Here is a 17,682-nt window from a genome sequence, read left to right as displayed (position 1 = left end):
ACCTACCAACCAGTAAGAATTCCGGCTCTCACAGACCTGTTAGTTTTTCTTTAAGAAGCCCTCCTGTTCTCCACTCATTACCTGTATTAACTGCACCTGTTCGAACTCGTTACCTGTATAAAAGACACCTGTCCACACGCTCAATCAAACAGACTCCAACCTCTCCACAATGGCCAAAACCAGAGATCTGTGTAAGGACATCAGGGATAAAATTGTAGACCTGCACAAGGCTGGGATGGGCTACAGGACAATAGGCAAGCAGCTTGGTGAGAAGGCAACAACTGTTGGCGCAATTATTAGAAAATGGAAGAAGTTCAAGATGACGGTCAATGACCCTCGGTCTGGGGCTCCATGCAAGATCTCACCTCGTGGGGCATCAATGATCATGAGGAAGGTGAGGGATCAGCCCAGAACTACACGGCAGGACCTGGTCAATGACCTGAAGAGAGCTGGGACCACAGTCTCAAAGAAAACCATTAGTAACACACTACGCCGTCATGGATTAAAATCCTGCAGCGCACGCAAGGTCCCCCTGCTCAAGCCAGTGCATGTCCAGGTCCGTCTGAAGTTTGCCAATGACCATCTGGATGATCCAGAGGAGGAATGGGAGAAGGTCATGTGGTCTGATGAGACAAAAATAGAGCTTTTTGGTCTAAACTCCACTCGCCGTGTTTGGAGGAAGAAGAAGGATGAGTACAACCCCAAGAACACCATCCCAACCGTGAAGCATGGAGGTGGAAACATCATTCTTTGGGGATGCTTTTCTGCAAAGGGGACAGGACGACTGCACCGTATTGAGGGGAGGATGGATGGGGCCATGTATCGCGAGATCTTGGCCTACAACCTCCTTCCCTCAGTAAGAGCATTGAAGATGGGTCGTGGCTGGGTCTTCCAGCATGACAACGACCCGAAACACACAGCCAGGGCAACTAAGGAGTGGCTCCGTAAGAAGCATCTCAAGGTCCTGGAGTGGCCTAGCTGGTCTCCAAACCTGAACCCAATAGAAAATCTTTGGAGGGAGCTGAAAGTCTATATTGCCAGCGACAGCCCCGAAATCTGAAGGATCTGGAGAAGGTCTGTATGGAGGAGTGGGCCAAAATCCCTGCTGCAGTGTGTGCAAACCTGGTCAAGACCTACAGGAAACGTATGAGCTCTGTAATTGCAAACAAAGGTTTCTGTACCAAATATTAAGTTCTGCTTTTCTGATGTATCAAATACTTATGTCATGCAATAAAATGCAAATGAATTACTTAAAAATCATACAATGTGATTTTCTGGATTTTTGTTTTAGATTCCGTCTCTCACAGTTGAAGTGTACCTATGATAAAAATTACAGACCTCTACATGCTTTGTAATTAGGAAAACCTGCAAAATCGGCAGTGTATCAAATACTTGTTCTCCCCACTGTATATATCATTTATCCTCCAATATATACAGTTGAAGTCAGAAGTTTACATACACTTAGGTTGGAGTCATTAAAACTCGTATTTCAACCACTCCACACATTTCTTGTTAACAAACTATAGATTTGGCAAGTCGGTTAGGACATCTACTTTGAGCATGACACAAGTAATTTTTCCAACAATTGTTTACAGACAGATTATTTCACTTATAATTCACTGTATCACAATTCTAGTGGTTCAGAAGTTTACATACACTAAGTTGACTGTGCCTTTAAACAGCTTGGAAAATTCCAGAAAATGATGTAATGGCTTTAGAAGCTTCTGATAGGCTAATTGACATCATTTGAGTCAATTGGAGGTGTACCTGTTAATGTATTTCAAGGCCTACCTTCAAACTCAGTGCCTCTTTGCTTGACATCATGGGAAAATCAAAAGAAATCAGCCAAGACCTCAGAAAAAAAATTGTAGACCTCCACAAGTCTGGTTCATCCTTGGGAGCAATTTCCAAATGCCTGACGGTACCACGTTCATCTGTACAAACAATAGTACGCAAGTATAAACACCATGGGACCACACAGCCGTCATACCGTTTAGGAAGGAGACACATTTTGCCTCCTAGAGATGAACGTACTTTGGTGCGAAAAGTGCAAATCAATTCCAGAACAGCAGCAAAGGACCTTGTGAAGATGCTGGAGGAAACAGGTACAAAAGTATCTATATCCACAGTAAAACGAGTCCTATATCGACATAACCTGAAAGGCTGCTCAGCAAGGAAGAAGCCACTGCTCCAAAACCGCCATAAAAAAGCCAGACTACGGTTTGCAACTGCACATGGGGACAAAGATCGTACTCTTTGGAGAAATGTCCTCTGGTCTCTTGAAACAAAAATAGAACTGTTAGGCCATAATGACCATCGTTATGTTTGGAGGAAAAAGGGGGTGGCTTGCAAGCTGAAGAACACCATCCCAACCGTGAAGCACTGGAGTGGCAGCATCATGCTGTGGGGGTGCTTTGCTGCAGGAGGGACTTGTGCACTTCACAAAATAGATGGCATCATGAGGAAGGAAAATGATGTGAATATAGTGAAGCAACATCTCAAGACATCAGTCAGGAAGTTAAAGCTTGGTCACAAATGGGTCTTCCAAATGGACAATGACCCCAAGCATACTTCCAAAGTTATGGCAAAATGGCTTAAGGACAACAAAGTCAAGATATTGGAGTGGTCATCACAAAGCCCTGACCTCAATCCTATAGAACATTTGTGGGCAGAACTGGAAAAGCGTGTGCGGGCAAGGAGGCCTACAAACCTGACTCAGTTACACCAGCTCTGTCAGGAGGAATGGGCCAAAATTCACCCAACTTATTGTGGAAAGCTTGTGGAAGGCTACCCAAAACGTTTGACCCAAGTTAAACAATTTAAAGGCAATGCTACCAAATAATAATTGAGTGTATGTAAACTTCTGACCCACTGGGAATGTGATGAAATAAATAAAAGCTGAAACAAATCATTCTCTCTACTATTATTCTGACATTTCACATTCTTAAAATAGATCCTAACTGACCTAAGACAGGGAATTTTTACTAGGATTAAATGTCAGGAATTGTGAAAAACTGAGTTTAAATGTATTTGGCTAAGGTGTGATTTGTCTTGCTCAGTGAGTTAGAAATGATCAATGGTATTAGTGATTAAAGTTCCTCATTCATGGAACAAATCTTGAGTCGTCAATTTAACAACAAAATGCATTCTTTAGTCTTTCTCCAAAGTATTTTCCCTAGAATATAGCCTATGAACCTGCATTAAAAATAAAATATCTTTAATGTACTTCAGGTATATAAATCTACTCAATGAGAGAGCACATTGTTATTCTCAATACCTAAAGGATGTGAAGGATTTATAACCCCTGTCTCCATAGTGCTATTCTACACAATGTCTAAAGGATGTGAATGATTTATAACCCCTGTCTCCATAGTGCTATTCTACACAATGTCTAAAGGATGTGAAGGATTTATAACCCCTGTCTCCATAGTGCTATTCTACACAATGTCTAAAGGATGTGAAGGATTTATAACCCCTGTCTCCATAGTGCTATTCTACACAATGTCTAAAGGATGTGAAGGATTTATAACCCCTGTCTCCATAGTGCTATTCTACACAATGTCTAAAGGATGTGAAGGATTTATAACCCCTGTCTCCATAGTGCTATTCTACACAATGTCTAACGGATGTGAAGGATTTATAACCCCTGTCTCCATAGTGCTATTCTACACAATGTCTAAAGGATGTGAAGGACTTATAACCCCTGTCCCTTTAGCGCTATTCTACACAATGTGTACAATCGGGAAGTAAAAACTCAATCTAACAACAAATACAGAGGTTGGAAAAGACATCACTACTGAGCACAGAATGGTTTATGTTGATTTTGTGTGTGATTTGCAGAGGCAGGAGACTCTGAGACCATAACGCACAGCTCCTATAGGGACATAGGAACCATTAGGGAAAGTCAGGCCTCGATGCCCTGCAGTGCTTCTCTCCCAACTCCACTGTTGGAACTTTTCAAATGACTGTTTAGTGATAAACTCCCAGATGACATTGTGAACCATGCAGTGATGATGGTATGTGACAAACCACCCAGTTGGTAAAGTGACATAATGTAGGCCCTATATTGTTCATACATATTTAATGAGTATACAGAGCATTCGGAAAGTATTCAGCCCCCTTGACTTTTTCCACATTTTGTTACTTTACAGCCTTATTCTAAAAATTGATACACATAATACCCCATAATGACAAAGCAAAGACAGGTTTTTAGAAATGTTTGCAATTATATTAAAAATAAAAACAGAAATATCACCCTTTACTCAGTACTTTGCTGAAGCACATTTTGGCAGCGATTAAAGCCTTGAGTCTTCTTGGGTATGACGCTACAAGCTTGGCACACCTGTATTTGGGGAGTTTCTCCCATTCTTCTCTGCAGATCCTCTCAAGCTCGGTCAGGTTGGATGGGGAGCGTCACTGCACAGCTATTTTCAGGTTTCCCCAGAGATGTTCGATCGGGTTCAAGTCCCGGCTCTGGCTGGGCTACTCAAGGACATTCAGAGACTTGTCCCGAAGCCACTCCTGCATTGTCTTAGCTGTGTGCTTAGGGTTGTTGTCCTGTTGGAAGGTGAACCTTCGCCCCAGTCTGAGGTCCTGAGCGCTCTGGAGCAGGTTTTCATCAACGATCTCTCTGTACTTTGCTCCGTTCATCTTTCAATCGATCCTGACTAGTCTCCTAGTCCCTGCCGCTGAAAAACATCCCCACAGCATGACGCTGCCACAACCATGGTTCACTGTAGGGATGGTGCCAGGTTTCCTCCAGACGTGACGCTTGGCATTCAGGCCAAAGAGTTCAATTTTGGTTTCATCAGACCAGAGAATCTTGTTTCTCCTGGTCTGAGAGTCCTTTAGGTGCCTTTTGGCAAACTCCAAGCGGGCTGTCATGTGCCTTTTACTGAGGAGTGGTTTCTGTCTGGCCACTCTACCATAAATGCCTGATTGGTGGAGTGCTGCAGAGATGATTGTCCTTCTGGAAGGTTCTCCCATCTCCACAGAGGAACTCTGGAACTCTGTCAAAATGACCATCGGGTTCTTGGTCACCTCCCTGACCAAGGCCCTTCTTCCCCGATTGCTCAGTTTGGCCGGGCGGCCAGCTCTAGGAAGAGTCTTGATGGTTCAAAACTTCTTCCATTTAAGAATGATGGAGGCCACTGTGTTCTTGGGGACCTTCAATGTTGCAGAAATGTTTTGGTACCCTTCCCCAGATCTGTGACTCGTCACAATCATGTCTCTGAGCTCTACGGACAATTCCTTTGACCTCATGGCTTGGTTTTTGCACTGTCAACTGTGGGACCTTATGTAGACAGGTGTGTGCCTTTCCAAATCATGTCCAATCAATTGAATTTACCACAGGTGGACTCCAATCAAGTTGTAGAAACATCAAGGATGATCAATGGAAACAGGATGCACCTGAGCTCAATTTCTAGTCTCATAGCAAAGGGTCTGAATACTTATGTAAATAAGGTATTTCTGTTTTATTTTTTTAATTTCTAAAAACCTGTTTTCGCTTTTTCATTATGGGGTATTGTGTGTAGATTGATGAAGGAACATTTTTGTTTAATCAATTTTAGAATAAGGCTGTAACGTAATAAAATGTGGAAAAAGTCAAAGTGTCTGAATACTTTCCAAATGCACTGTACATTACCAATGATTATACTATTTTAAGACTCCCCTAAAACACTGGCAGAACAGCTTCAGTTAAGATATGAAGTGAGAAATCTGTCTCTTGAAAAATCTGTCATTTTGTCCCTCGCTAAACATTGCCTGTGTCCCAAATGGCACCCTATTTTCTTTATAGTGCACTACTTTCTTTTTTTTTTTTTACCGGGGCCCATAGGGCTCTGGTTAAAAGTAGTGCCCTCTATGGAATAGGGTGCCATTTGGGACACAGCCAATGCGTGAAGATATGTGCGGTGGGATAATTAAAATGATCTACCCATCCAATAACAACAGCAGCAATGCGGAATAACATGTATTCTCATTCCTGCAGAGTTAAGACACTTCTCTTTCAGGCATGCTTTGTACTTAAAAAGTGACTGAAATATTCCTAAAAGTTTTGAAAGGTACAACATCTTGTTTATCTTAAGACTTAACAACTCATAAGGATAAAGAAGTAAAAAATAAATAAAAACTAACATCATTTAAAGGTTCTGGGAAACCATGGCGACCAACAGTATATAATAAGTATGACTTGAGTTTATACCAGGGATGGATGTGGTTAGTGAATGGTATGTCTCTAATGTGTTAACCTTATCAAGAGGACATTTTTAAACGCAACCTCATTGGTTTCCATGGAAAAGACGGAATAGATTTGTGACCAACTGAAAAATGACTCACAGCAACAGGTGGCTTTGTGTGCGTCACAAATGGCACCCTATTCCCTATGTAATGCACTATGGGCCCTGGTCAAGAGTAGTGGACTATATAGGGAATAGGGTGTTATTTGGGACCAATCCAATCTATCTGAGAAGTCATGACCGGAATGGTAGCATTGTGTAGCTTCAAAGGATTTTATCTGCAGCTGAGAAGAGCCGTTCCATTAACTCCTATGTGGCTCAAATGGTAAGAGCGTGAAGCTTGAAACGCCAGGGTCACGGGTTTGATTCCCGCTGGGGTCACAAAGGCTACACTAAAATGTATGCACAAACATTAAGAACACCTGCTCATTCCATGACATAGACTGACCAGGTGAATCCAGGTGAAATCTATGATCAATTGTTAAATCCACTTCAAATCATTGTAAATAAAGGGGAGGAGACAGGTTAAAGAAGGATTGTTAAGCCTTGAAACAATTGACACATGGATTGTGTACAGTATGTGTCCCATTCAGAGGGTGAATGGGCAAGACAAAACATTTAAGTGCCTTTGAACGGGGTATGATAGTAGGTGCCAGGCGCAGCGGTTTGTGTCAAGAAATGCAGTGCTGCTGGGTTTTTCATGCTCAATAGTTTCCTGTGTGTATCAAGAACCCAAAGGACATCCAGTCAACTTGACACAACTGTGGGAAGCATTGGAGTCAACATGGGCCAGCATCCATGTGGAACGATTTCAACACCTTGTAGGGTCCATGCCCCGACAAATTGAGGCTGTTCTGAGGGAAAAAGGGGGGGTTGCAACTCAATATTAGGAAGGCGTTCCTAATGTTTGGTATGCTCAGTGTATATTAAAAAAGTTGCTACAATTTCACTGTAACTCTCCTTTACATCTTTCCAACCAATACAATTCCTGGATAAAATTATTATAATAATATAACAAATGCCATTTAACAGTTTTATCCAGGAGTTCCATGCTTTTCTTAACTCTTGTTCTGAGCACCTGAGATTCACTATGCAATCTGACACACGTAAAATCAGTGTTCCTTGATATTTTGAATATTTGTGAGGATAATGTCCTTTACACAGATCTTTACAAGAAACCCCCTGATCGTAATATTTTGTTGAGGGCTGATAGCTGTCACCCGCTTCCTTTGAATTATTTTTTGCTTTAAAACCAATTCTGTTGAATCAGAATAATTTGCAAAAAACAATCACACTTCGACTTTGATCTGAAACCATTCCTGTGATTATTGTGTTTTTACTATATTGTGTTTATTTATGATGAAATTGTATCTATGATCGTCTGATATCCATTCATGCTTTTTTATATGTATTATTGATATTTGTAAATTGACCAATGATATCATGCCACAGTCGGTCATGATTACAAACACCTGTCCAATGAAATCCTCTAAACTGGTGACCTGCAGTGTTTGACATGATACCCTGATGAAGACAGCTTGCTGTTGAAACGTTGTGCATAATAAATGATTGCATCAGAGCTCCTGAAGTGGGCAGCTTTTCCTTGTCTTCTGAAGTATCCATAGCGACTAACAGTAAAGTGAGTGCATATATTTTTGTGAACATGGTATGCTGTGTATCATGCCTGCATACATTTTAGGTACGGGTGGTCCCGGGAATCGAACCCACTATGCTGCATCTGTCACGACTTCGGCCGAGGCTGCCTCCCCTCCTTGTTCGGGCAGGCTTCGGCGTTCGTTGTCACCGGCTTACTAACCACTGCCGCACCAATCATCATCACAATTGTCTTGTCTTGTCAATCACACACACCTGGTTCCTATCCCCTAATTAGTCTGTGTATAAGTGTTCCCTCTGCCCCCTTGTCCTTGTGGGTGATTGTTATTTGTGAGAGTAGTGGAGCTCGGTGGAGCTACTCGTAACATTGTGTTGCCAGGGTAGATTTCCCCCTGTGCCTATGTATTGTTGGATATCCGTTACAATGTATTTTCCAGGGATGAGTGTTTCCCCTGTGCCTGTTTCGTTGATCGCTATTTGAGCGCATTTGTGTGTCTACGAAGGAATTAACTCTGTATTCGGTGATTACCCTCCTGCGCCTAACTCCTTTCCATCACACACATCACAGCATCTATAGTCCACCTAAAAATACTTTGTCCACATACAGCAATCACGTTAAAACACTGCATTTCTTTGCTGAATTTCGACTGAAATAAAACGGTAACACTTAATTTGAACTGTTGAAATAAATGACGTACATTTCAAACAGTGTTTCCAGAAAAATAAACAAATAAAATGTTTTTATCGCAGAGTAATGATTGATGTTAACTTGTGTTAACTGTAACCCAGCCATGACCTTAGTTTGACGCTAAGAAAGAGGTAACACTTTACTTGACACCCAGCGTCATAACACGTTATGACATGATCATGACCATGTCATAATATGTCATAACTGCTGACATAACTTGACATAACCAGTCATAATATGGTCATAACACTGTCATGACACATATATTTAGACCTGTTGTGACATATATTGAGTTATTTTATGGCTGGTTATGATACCTACATATTAGTGTCAAAACCCACAAAACCTACACTACCGGTCAAGGGTTTTTCTTAATTTTTACTATTTTCTACATTGTAGAATAATAGTGAAGACATCAAAACTATGAAATAACACATATGGAATCATGTACAAGCCAACAAAGTGTTAAACAAATCAAAATATATTTTATATTTGAGATTCTTCAAATAGCCACCCTTTGCCTTGATGACAGCTTTGCACTCTTGGCATTCTCTCAACAAGCTTCATGAGGTAGTCACCTGGAATGCATTTCAATTAACAGGTGTGCCTTCTTAGAAGTTAATTTGTGGAATTTATTTCCTTCTTAAAGAGTTTGAGCCAATCAGTTGTGTTGTGACAAGGTAGGGGGGGTATACAGAAGATAGCCCTATTTGGTAAAAGACCAAGTCCATATTATGGCAAGAACAGCTCAAATAAGCAAAGAGAAACAACAGTCCATCATTACTTTAAGTCATGATGGTCAGTCAATAAGGAACATTTCAAGAACTTTGAAAGTTTCTTTAAGTGCAGTTGCAAAAACCATCAAGCGCTATGATGAATCTGGCTCTCATGAGGACCGCCACAGGAATGGAAGACCCAGAGTTACCTCTGCTGCAGAGGATAAGTTAATTAGAGTTACCAGCCTCAGAAATTGCAGCCCAAATAAATGCTTCACAGAGTTCAAGTAACAGACACATCTCAACATCAACTGTTCAGAGGAGACTGTGTGAATCAGGCCTTCATGGTCGAATTGCTGCAAAGAAACCACTACTAAAGGACATCAAAAAGAAGAAGAGACTTGCTTGGGCCAAGAAACACGAGCAATGGACATTAGACCGGTGGAAATGTGCCGTTTGGTCTGGAGTCCAAATTGGAGATTTTTGGTTCCAACCGCCGTGTCTTTGTGAGACTGGTTGAGAGAATGCCAAGAGTGTGCAAAGCTGTCATCAAGGCAAAGTGTGGCTATTTGAAGTTCCTCAAATATAAAATATATTTGTATTTGTTTAACACTTTTATGGTTACTACATGATGTCTTCACTATTATTCTACAACGTAGAAAATAGTAAGAATAAAGAAAGACCCTTGAATGAGTAGGCGTTCTAAAACGTTTGACTGGTAGTGTACACTACCACACAAGGTAAAACATTTCATTACACCATAGCCTACTTGTCAACAGTATTGTTATGCTATTTTAAAATGTTCCGAAATTGACCATATTCAATTATCATTGTAATTGAGCAAACATTGATGTCAGACATGCACCTACCCCAATGCTCTGTCGCTGATGACTGGGATGAATGCAGGAGCAGATTTCAGGAGCAGGACAAGACACCCTGTTTTTGACTGATGACTGATATAAAGGCATGTACGTGATAGGCCTGTCTGGCTTATATGATTATGATGGTCATAATGCTTCCTGATAATGTCATAAAGTGCATTTTCTACAAGTTATTTAAAATATGTTGAAAAATAATTCATTACAACAACAACAAAGGACTTAAGTAACTTTCAAACGAAAGGACACTTCTTGGCAGGGAAAAAACACATTTGAATAAATGTGGGTTTTGACACTCTTATGTAGGTGTCATAACCAGCCATAAAATAATGCAATATACTGTATGTCACAAAAGGTGTACATATATGGGTCATGACAGTGTGATGACCATATTATGACAAGTTATGTCAGCTGTTATGACATATTATGGCATGGTTATGACCGTGTCATTACATGTTATGACGCTGGGTGTCAAGTAAAGTGTTGCCAAGAAAGATCATTCGGGTCTTTCCTTCAGTACTTTTCTGCAACCGATTCATATTTTATTTTTATTCCTTGTGTCAGCCCCATTCCTCTCATTGCATCATTGTTTACTAATTAATATAGTATAACTGTATTCTCACAACAATGTTGTCTGATAATGGAACTTGTGAAAGTAGCTTCTGTAACAGTATGAATGTTCATAACAGATTGGCAGCTTGATTAAGAAAAAACGCTTAGACAAATTAAGCATTTCAAAAATGTCTGCATTGAAAGAATAAAGGCTTAATCACCTTCCTACTTTATTGCATTATATTAGCTCCAGAAGACAATGACAAGAGCTTTGGATCAACATTGTATTTTGGTACAGTATTGGTGCATTGTGTTTCTGGGTTTTGCTGATATCAAATATGTTGTACTCAGTTCTCATTTGTAAAAGAGATTCTCAAATCTCAATGTGATCTCCTGATTAAACAAAGGGTACAAACGTTGAATGCCATGCCTGTACTTACTGTAGAGGATGGTGCCCTGTGTAGCTCTGGTTTGGACAGTCAGATACAGGGTAACAGTGGTGTCGTTGGCAGTGTGAGAGGGATCAGCGCTGGCACCAGGAGACTGCAGCAGAGTGGCAAGGGGAGGCAGCTCCAGGTACGACGTGCCGTTGAAAGAGGGGATGAATATTGTGGTATCTGAAAAGAAAAATATCCATTATGAAGTGAAACTCTTGACTTCAATTAAATCAAACAACATATTAAAATATTGCTGTATGTGATGTCATGGGGATGTTTTAATATGTTGTTAATAATAATAAAGACTCTACTCTAGATATGTGGGATAATAAAGACTCTACTCTACTCTAGATATGTGGGATAATAAGACACTACTCTAGATATGTGGGATAATAAAGACTCTACTCTACTCTAGATATGTGGGATAATAAAGACTCTACTCTACTCTAGATATGTGGGATAATAAAGACTATACTCTAGATATGTGGGATAATAAAGACGCTACTCTACTCTAGATATGTGGGATAATAAGACACTACTCTAGATATGTGGGATAATAAAGACTCTACTCTAGATATGTGGGATAATAAGACACTACTCTAGATATGTGGGATAATAAAGACTCTACTCTAGATATGTGGGATAATAAAGACTCTACTCTACTCTAGATATGTGGGATAATAAAGACTCTACTCTAGATATGTGGGATAATAAAGACTCTACTCTACTCTAGATATGTGGGATAATAAAGACTCTACTCTACTCTAGATATGTGGGATAATAAAGACTCTACTCTAGATATGTGGGATAATAAAGACTCTACTCTACTCTAGATATGTGGGATAATAAAGACTCTACTCTACTCTAGATATGTGGGATAATAAAGACTCTACTCTAGATATGTGGGATAATAAAGACTCTACTCTACTCTAGATATGTGGGATAATAAAGACTCTACTCTAGATATGTGGGATAATAAAGACTCTACTCTAGATATGTGGGATAATAAAGACTCTACTCTACTCTAGATATGTGGGATAATAAAGACTCTACTCTAGATATGTGGGATAATAAAGACTCTACTCTACTCTAGATATGTGGGATAATAAAGTCTCTACTCTAGATATGTGGGATAATAAAGACTCTACTCTACTCTAGATATGTGGGATAATAAAGACTCTACTCTACTCTAGATATGTGGGATAATAAAGACTCTACTCTAGATATGTGGGATAATAAAGACTCTACTCTACTCTAGATATGTGGGATAATAAAGACTCTACTCTAGATATGTGGGATAATAAAGACTCTACTCTACTCTAGATATGTGGGATAATAAAGTCTCTACTCTAGATATGTGGGATAATAAAGACTCTACTCTACTCTAGATATGTGGGATAATAAAGACTCTACTCTACTCTAGATATGTGGGATAATAAAGACTCTACTCTAGATATGTGGGATAATAAAGACTCTACTCTACTCTAGATATGTGGGATAATAAAGACTCTACTCTAGATATGTGGGATAATAAAGACTACTCTACTCTAGATATGTGGGATAATAAAGTCTCTACTCTACTCTAGATATGTGGGATAATAAAGACTCTACTCTAGATATGTGGGATAATAAAGACTCTACTCTACTCTAGATATGTGGGATAATAAAGACTCTACTCTAGATATGTGGGATAATAAAGACTCTACTCTACTCTAGATATGTGGGATAATAAAGACTCTACTCTACTCTAGATATGTGGGATAATAAAGACTCTACTCTAGATATGTGGGATAATAAAGACTCTACTCTAGATATGTGGGATAATAAAGACTCTACTCTACTCTAGATATGTGGGATAATAAAGACTCTACTCTACTCTAGATATGTGGGATAATAAAGACTCTACTCTAGATATGTGGGATAATAAAGACTCTACTCTAGGTATGTGGGATAATAAAGACTCTACTCTAGATATGTGGGATAATAAAGACTACTCTACTCTAGATATGTGGGATAATAAAGACTCTACTCTAGATATGTGGGATAATAAAGACTCTACTCTAGATATGTGGGATAATAAAGACTCTACTCTACTCTAGATATGTGGGATAATAAAGACTCTACTCTACTCTAGATATGTGGGATAATAAAGACTCTACTCTAGATATGTGGGATAATAAAGACTCTACTCTAGATATGTGGGATAATAAAGACTCTACTCTAGATATGTGGGATAATAAAGACTCTACTCTACTCTAGATATGTGGGATAATAAAGACTCTACTCTACTCTAGATATGTGGGATAATAAAGACTCTACTCTAGATATGTGGGATAATAAAGACTCTACTCTACTCTAGATATGTGGGATAATAAAGACTCTACTCTACTCTAGATATGTGGGATAATAAAGACTCTACTCTAGATATGTGGGATAATAAAGACTCTACTCTACTCTAGATATGTGGGATAATAAAGTCTCTACTCTACTCTAGATATGTGGGATAATAAAGACTCTACTCTAGATATGTGGGATAATAAAGACTACTCTACTCTAGATATGTGGGATAATAAAGTCTCTACTCTACTCTAGATATGTGGGATAATAAAGTCTCTACTCTAGATATGTGGGATAATAAAGACTCTACTCTACTCTAGATATGTGGGATAATAAAGACTCTACTCTACTCTAGATATGTGGGATAATAAAGACTCTACTCTACTCTAGATATGTGGGATAATAAAGGCTCTACTCTAGATATGTGGGATAATAAAGACTCTACTCTACTCTAGATATGTGGGATAATAAAGACTCTACTCTAGATATGTGGGATAATAAAGACTCTACTCTACTCTAGATATGTGGGATAATAAAGACTCTACTCTACTCTAGATATGTGGGATAATAAAGACTCTACTCTAGATATGTGGGATAATAAAGACTCTACTCTACTCTAGATATGTGGGATAATAAAGACTCTACTCTAGATATGTGGGATAATAAAGACTACTCTACTCTAGATATGTGGGATAATAAAGTCTCTACTCTACTCTAGATATGTGGGATAATAAAGACTCTACTCTAGATATGTGGGATAATAAAGACTCTACTCTACTCTAGATATGTGGGATAATAAAGACTCTACTCTAGATATGTGGGATAATAAAGACTCTACTCTAGATATGTGGGATAATAAAGACTCTACTCTACTCTAGATATGTGGGATAATAAAGACTCTACTCTACTCTAGATATGTGGGATAATAAAGACTCTATTCTAGATATGTGGGATAATAAAGACTCTACTCTAGATATGTGGGATAATAAAGACTCTACTCTAGATATGTGGGATAATAAAGACTCTACTCTACTCTAGATATGTGGGATAATAAAGACTCTACTCTAGATATGTGGGATAATAAAGACTCTACTCTACTCTAGATATGTGGGATAATAAAGACTCTACTCTAGATATGTGGGATAATAAGACACTACTCTAGATATGTGGGATAATAAAGACTCTACTCTACTCTAGATATGTGGGATAATAAAGACTCTACTCTAGATATGTGGGATAATAAAGACTCTACTCTACTCTAGATATGTGGGATAATAAAGACTCTACTCTAGATATGTGGGATAATAAAGACTCTACTCTAGATATGTGGGATAATAAAGACTCTACTCTAGATATGTGGGATAATAAAGACTCTACTCTAGATATGTGGGATAATAAGACACTACTCTACTCTAGATATGTGGGATAATAAAGACTCTACTCTAGATATGTGGGATAATAAAGACTCTACTCTACTCTAGATATGTGGGATAATAAAGACTCTACTCTACTCTAGATATGTGGGATAATAAAGACTCTACTCTACTCTAGATATGTGGGATAATAAAGACTCCACTCTAGATATGTGGGATAATAAAGTCTCTACTCTAGATATGTGGGATAATAAGACTACTCTACTCTAGATATGTGGGATAATAAGACACTACTCTAGATATTTGTGGGGAAGTTCGGTTCACTCGGCTCTCAGCTGTGCAACATACCTCATCGTTTTGAGCACCAGTATTGTCCGTATAGCCTCTCCCAACTACATTGGTTAAATGGCTCTATTTTGACATATTCTAATAAAACCATGTTGTATATAGTTCATAGTGAGTGATGAGTCCAGAGAAGAGGAGTCTCTATTTCTCTGACCATTAAGCTTTTCTTCAGCTCATTTAATCAGCTCATCAGATAATATGTAAAGTTATCAGTCATACAAGTATAGATACCCAAAGCATTTTGGACATAGTCCTAGTATATTACAATGAACACATTCCTATTCCCACCCTGACAGTAAGCCTATGAGCAGTCAGCAGGGCCCAGTCAGCAGGGCCCAGTCAGCAGGGCCCAGTCAGCAGGGCCCAGTCAGCAGGGCCCAGTCAGCAGGACCCAGTCAGGTCTGCCTGGCCGCTGTGTTATCTCCCAGAAGATGACAGAGGGGGATGGCTTTACCAGGGGGTGGATGGAGGGTGGCGGAGGAGAGGGGGATGAGGGAGAAGTGGAGGATGGTGGAGGATGCTCCTACTCAGGTCAGAGACTCCACCAGGTGGTAATGATGATCTGTTGGCTTCCACACAAAGGACCACAGAGGCACAGAGCTACTGTACACCCAGCGCTGGTGATGCTGTCAGGGTACAGTAGTTACATGTCAGAGGGTTAGGACTGGTGATGCTGTCAGGGTACAGTAGTTACATGTCAGAGGGTTAGGACTGGTGATGCTGTCAGGGTACAGTAGTTACATGTCAGAGGGTTAGGACTGGTGATGCTGTCAGGGTACAGTAGTTACATGTCAGAGGGTTAGGACTGGTGATGCTGTCAGGGTACAGTAGTTACATGTCAGAGGGTTAGGACTGGTGATGCTGTCAGGGTACAGTAGTTACATGTCAGAGGGTTAGGACTGGTGACGCTGTCAGGGTACAGTAGTTACATGTCAGAGGGTTAGGACTGGTGACGCTGTCAGGGTACAGTAGTTACATGTCAGAGGGTTAGGACTGGTGATGCTGTCAGGGTACAGTAGTTACATGTCAGAGGGTTAGGACTGGGGATGGGGCTGGGGGCTGAGAGCTGGGGCTGAGAGCTGGGGCTGAGAGCTGGGGCTGAGAGCTGGGGCTGAGAGCTGGGGCTGAGAGCTGGGGCTGAGAGCTGGGGCTGGGGGATAGGGATGGGGCAAGGGCTGGGGTCTGCGGTTAGAGATGGAGGTTAGGGGCTGGGGGCCGGGAGCTGGGGGCTGTTCAGTCTTCCTCTCAATGCTAATGATTTGGACTGTTCAGTCTTCCTCTCAATGCTTCGTCCCTTCCTGTTCATTTCAACAATGGGCCAATATCCTCCAAATGCAAAACAAACATATGAAGAGTTCAGACATGGGTTAATGAGCCGTGTTGAGGGTCATGATCGATACAGAAACCAGTCTGAATAATTTGCTGCTTCGCTGCTCTGCTGGCTCATGCCTTCTTTCCTAGGCCCCATCCTAATTTTACTGTGCAACTCATTTTCGTGATCACTTAGCTTTCAATTTAAGGCTTACACACCTGACAGACTCTTTTGTCAAGGTCTGCGACCTGCTGTGTCTTCCCTGATAAAGATCATTTATCAGATCATTTATAAAGATCATTATCATTATAAAGATCATTTATCAGATATTAATGGTTTGCACATACAGCTGACCTGGCTGTGACTGAATAGTACCTGTGTGACCAGGCTGCTTGAGAAAGATAGTACTGGCCTGGGCACCAGGATGAAGCATATGATGGGCATGGTTCCAGTGTCCATACTTGAGTACCAGTTAGTGTAGCAATGTATTGGTCATGCCTTGTAAATGGTATGCCAGTGTGCCCCAACAAGGCTTGTAAACTGAATGACTGAATTATTCTTGTAGTTGTTAGCCTACACATCAACATAATAAATGAGTCATTGAATTACGCCGTACTGTGACATTTTATAAAACTGGTTGTTTGGATCCTGGATGCTGATTGGACGAGCAGCGTTCCGAGCTGTGCTTGATTGGTCGTCACAGACACACCTTTGCCTGCTAACAGTTCCATCTGAAAATGATCACTGCAGCTTCATAAGAATATCATTTAGCATTTAGTTTGGTACAGCGGGAATACATTAACATAATACATGAGTCATTAGATGACACTGTACTGTGTGTCATTATAACTAGCAGGGAGCAGAGAGAGAGAGAGAGAGTTGACTGGTCAAGTTATCAATCTTGTGACAGGCAGGGGGCAGGCAGGAAGGCAGGATGCAGGCAGGCAGTGGGCAGGCAGGCAGGAGGCAGGCAGACAGGAAGGGAGCAGACAGGCAGTGGGCAGGCAGACAGGGGGCAGGCAGGCAGGCAGAGGGCAGGCAGGCAGGGGGCAGGCAGAGAGGTAGGGGGCAGACAGGCAGGGGGCAGACAGACAGGAAGGGGGCAGGCAGGCAGGGGGGGGCAGGCAGGCAGAAGGCAGGCAGGCAGGGGGCAGGCAGACAGGAAGGGGGCAGACAGGCAGGGGGCAGGCAGAC

The 17,682-nt window shown here is 40.7% G+C and overlaps 1 protein-coding gene across 1 annotated transcript in view; it reads right to left on the bottom strand.

The window, feature by feature from the left end:
* The window catches only part of LOC311119229 (protein eyes shut homolog), a gene marked incomplete at both ends in the record, with an annotated part of 168,718 nt that overhangs the window by 141,734 nt on the left and 9,302 nt on the right, over positions 1-17,682 (bottom strand). Inside the window, 2 exons of the mRNA XM_084193955.1 lie at positions 11,125-11,301; positions 16,200-16,358. Coding sequence (XP_084050081.1) covers positions 11,125-11,301; positions 16,200-16,358 — 336 coding nt within the window. The remainder of the gene's footprint in view (positions 1-11,124; positions 11,302-16,199; positions 16,359-17,682) is intronic.

The sequence above is a fragment of the Coregonus lavaretus genome, assembly GCF_964263955.1.
Source record: "Coregonus lavaretus genome assembly, contig: HAP1_SCAFFOLD_347, whole genome shotgun sequence".
NCBI classification, from domain to species: Eukaryota; Metazoa; Chordata; class Actinopteri; order Salmoniformes; family Salmonidae; genus Coregonus; species Coregonus lavaretus.
Note: the sequence above shows the minus strand (reverse complement) of the source record. Positions and strands in the feature narration are given on the sequence as shown.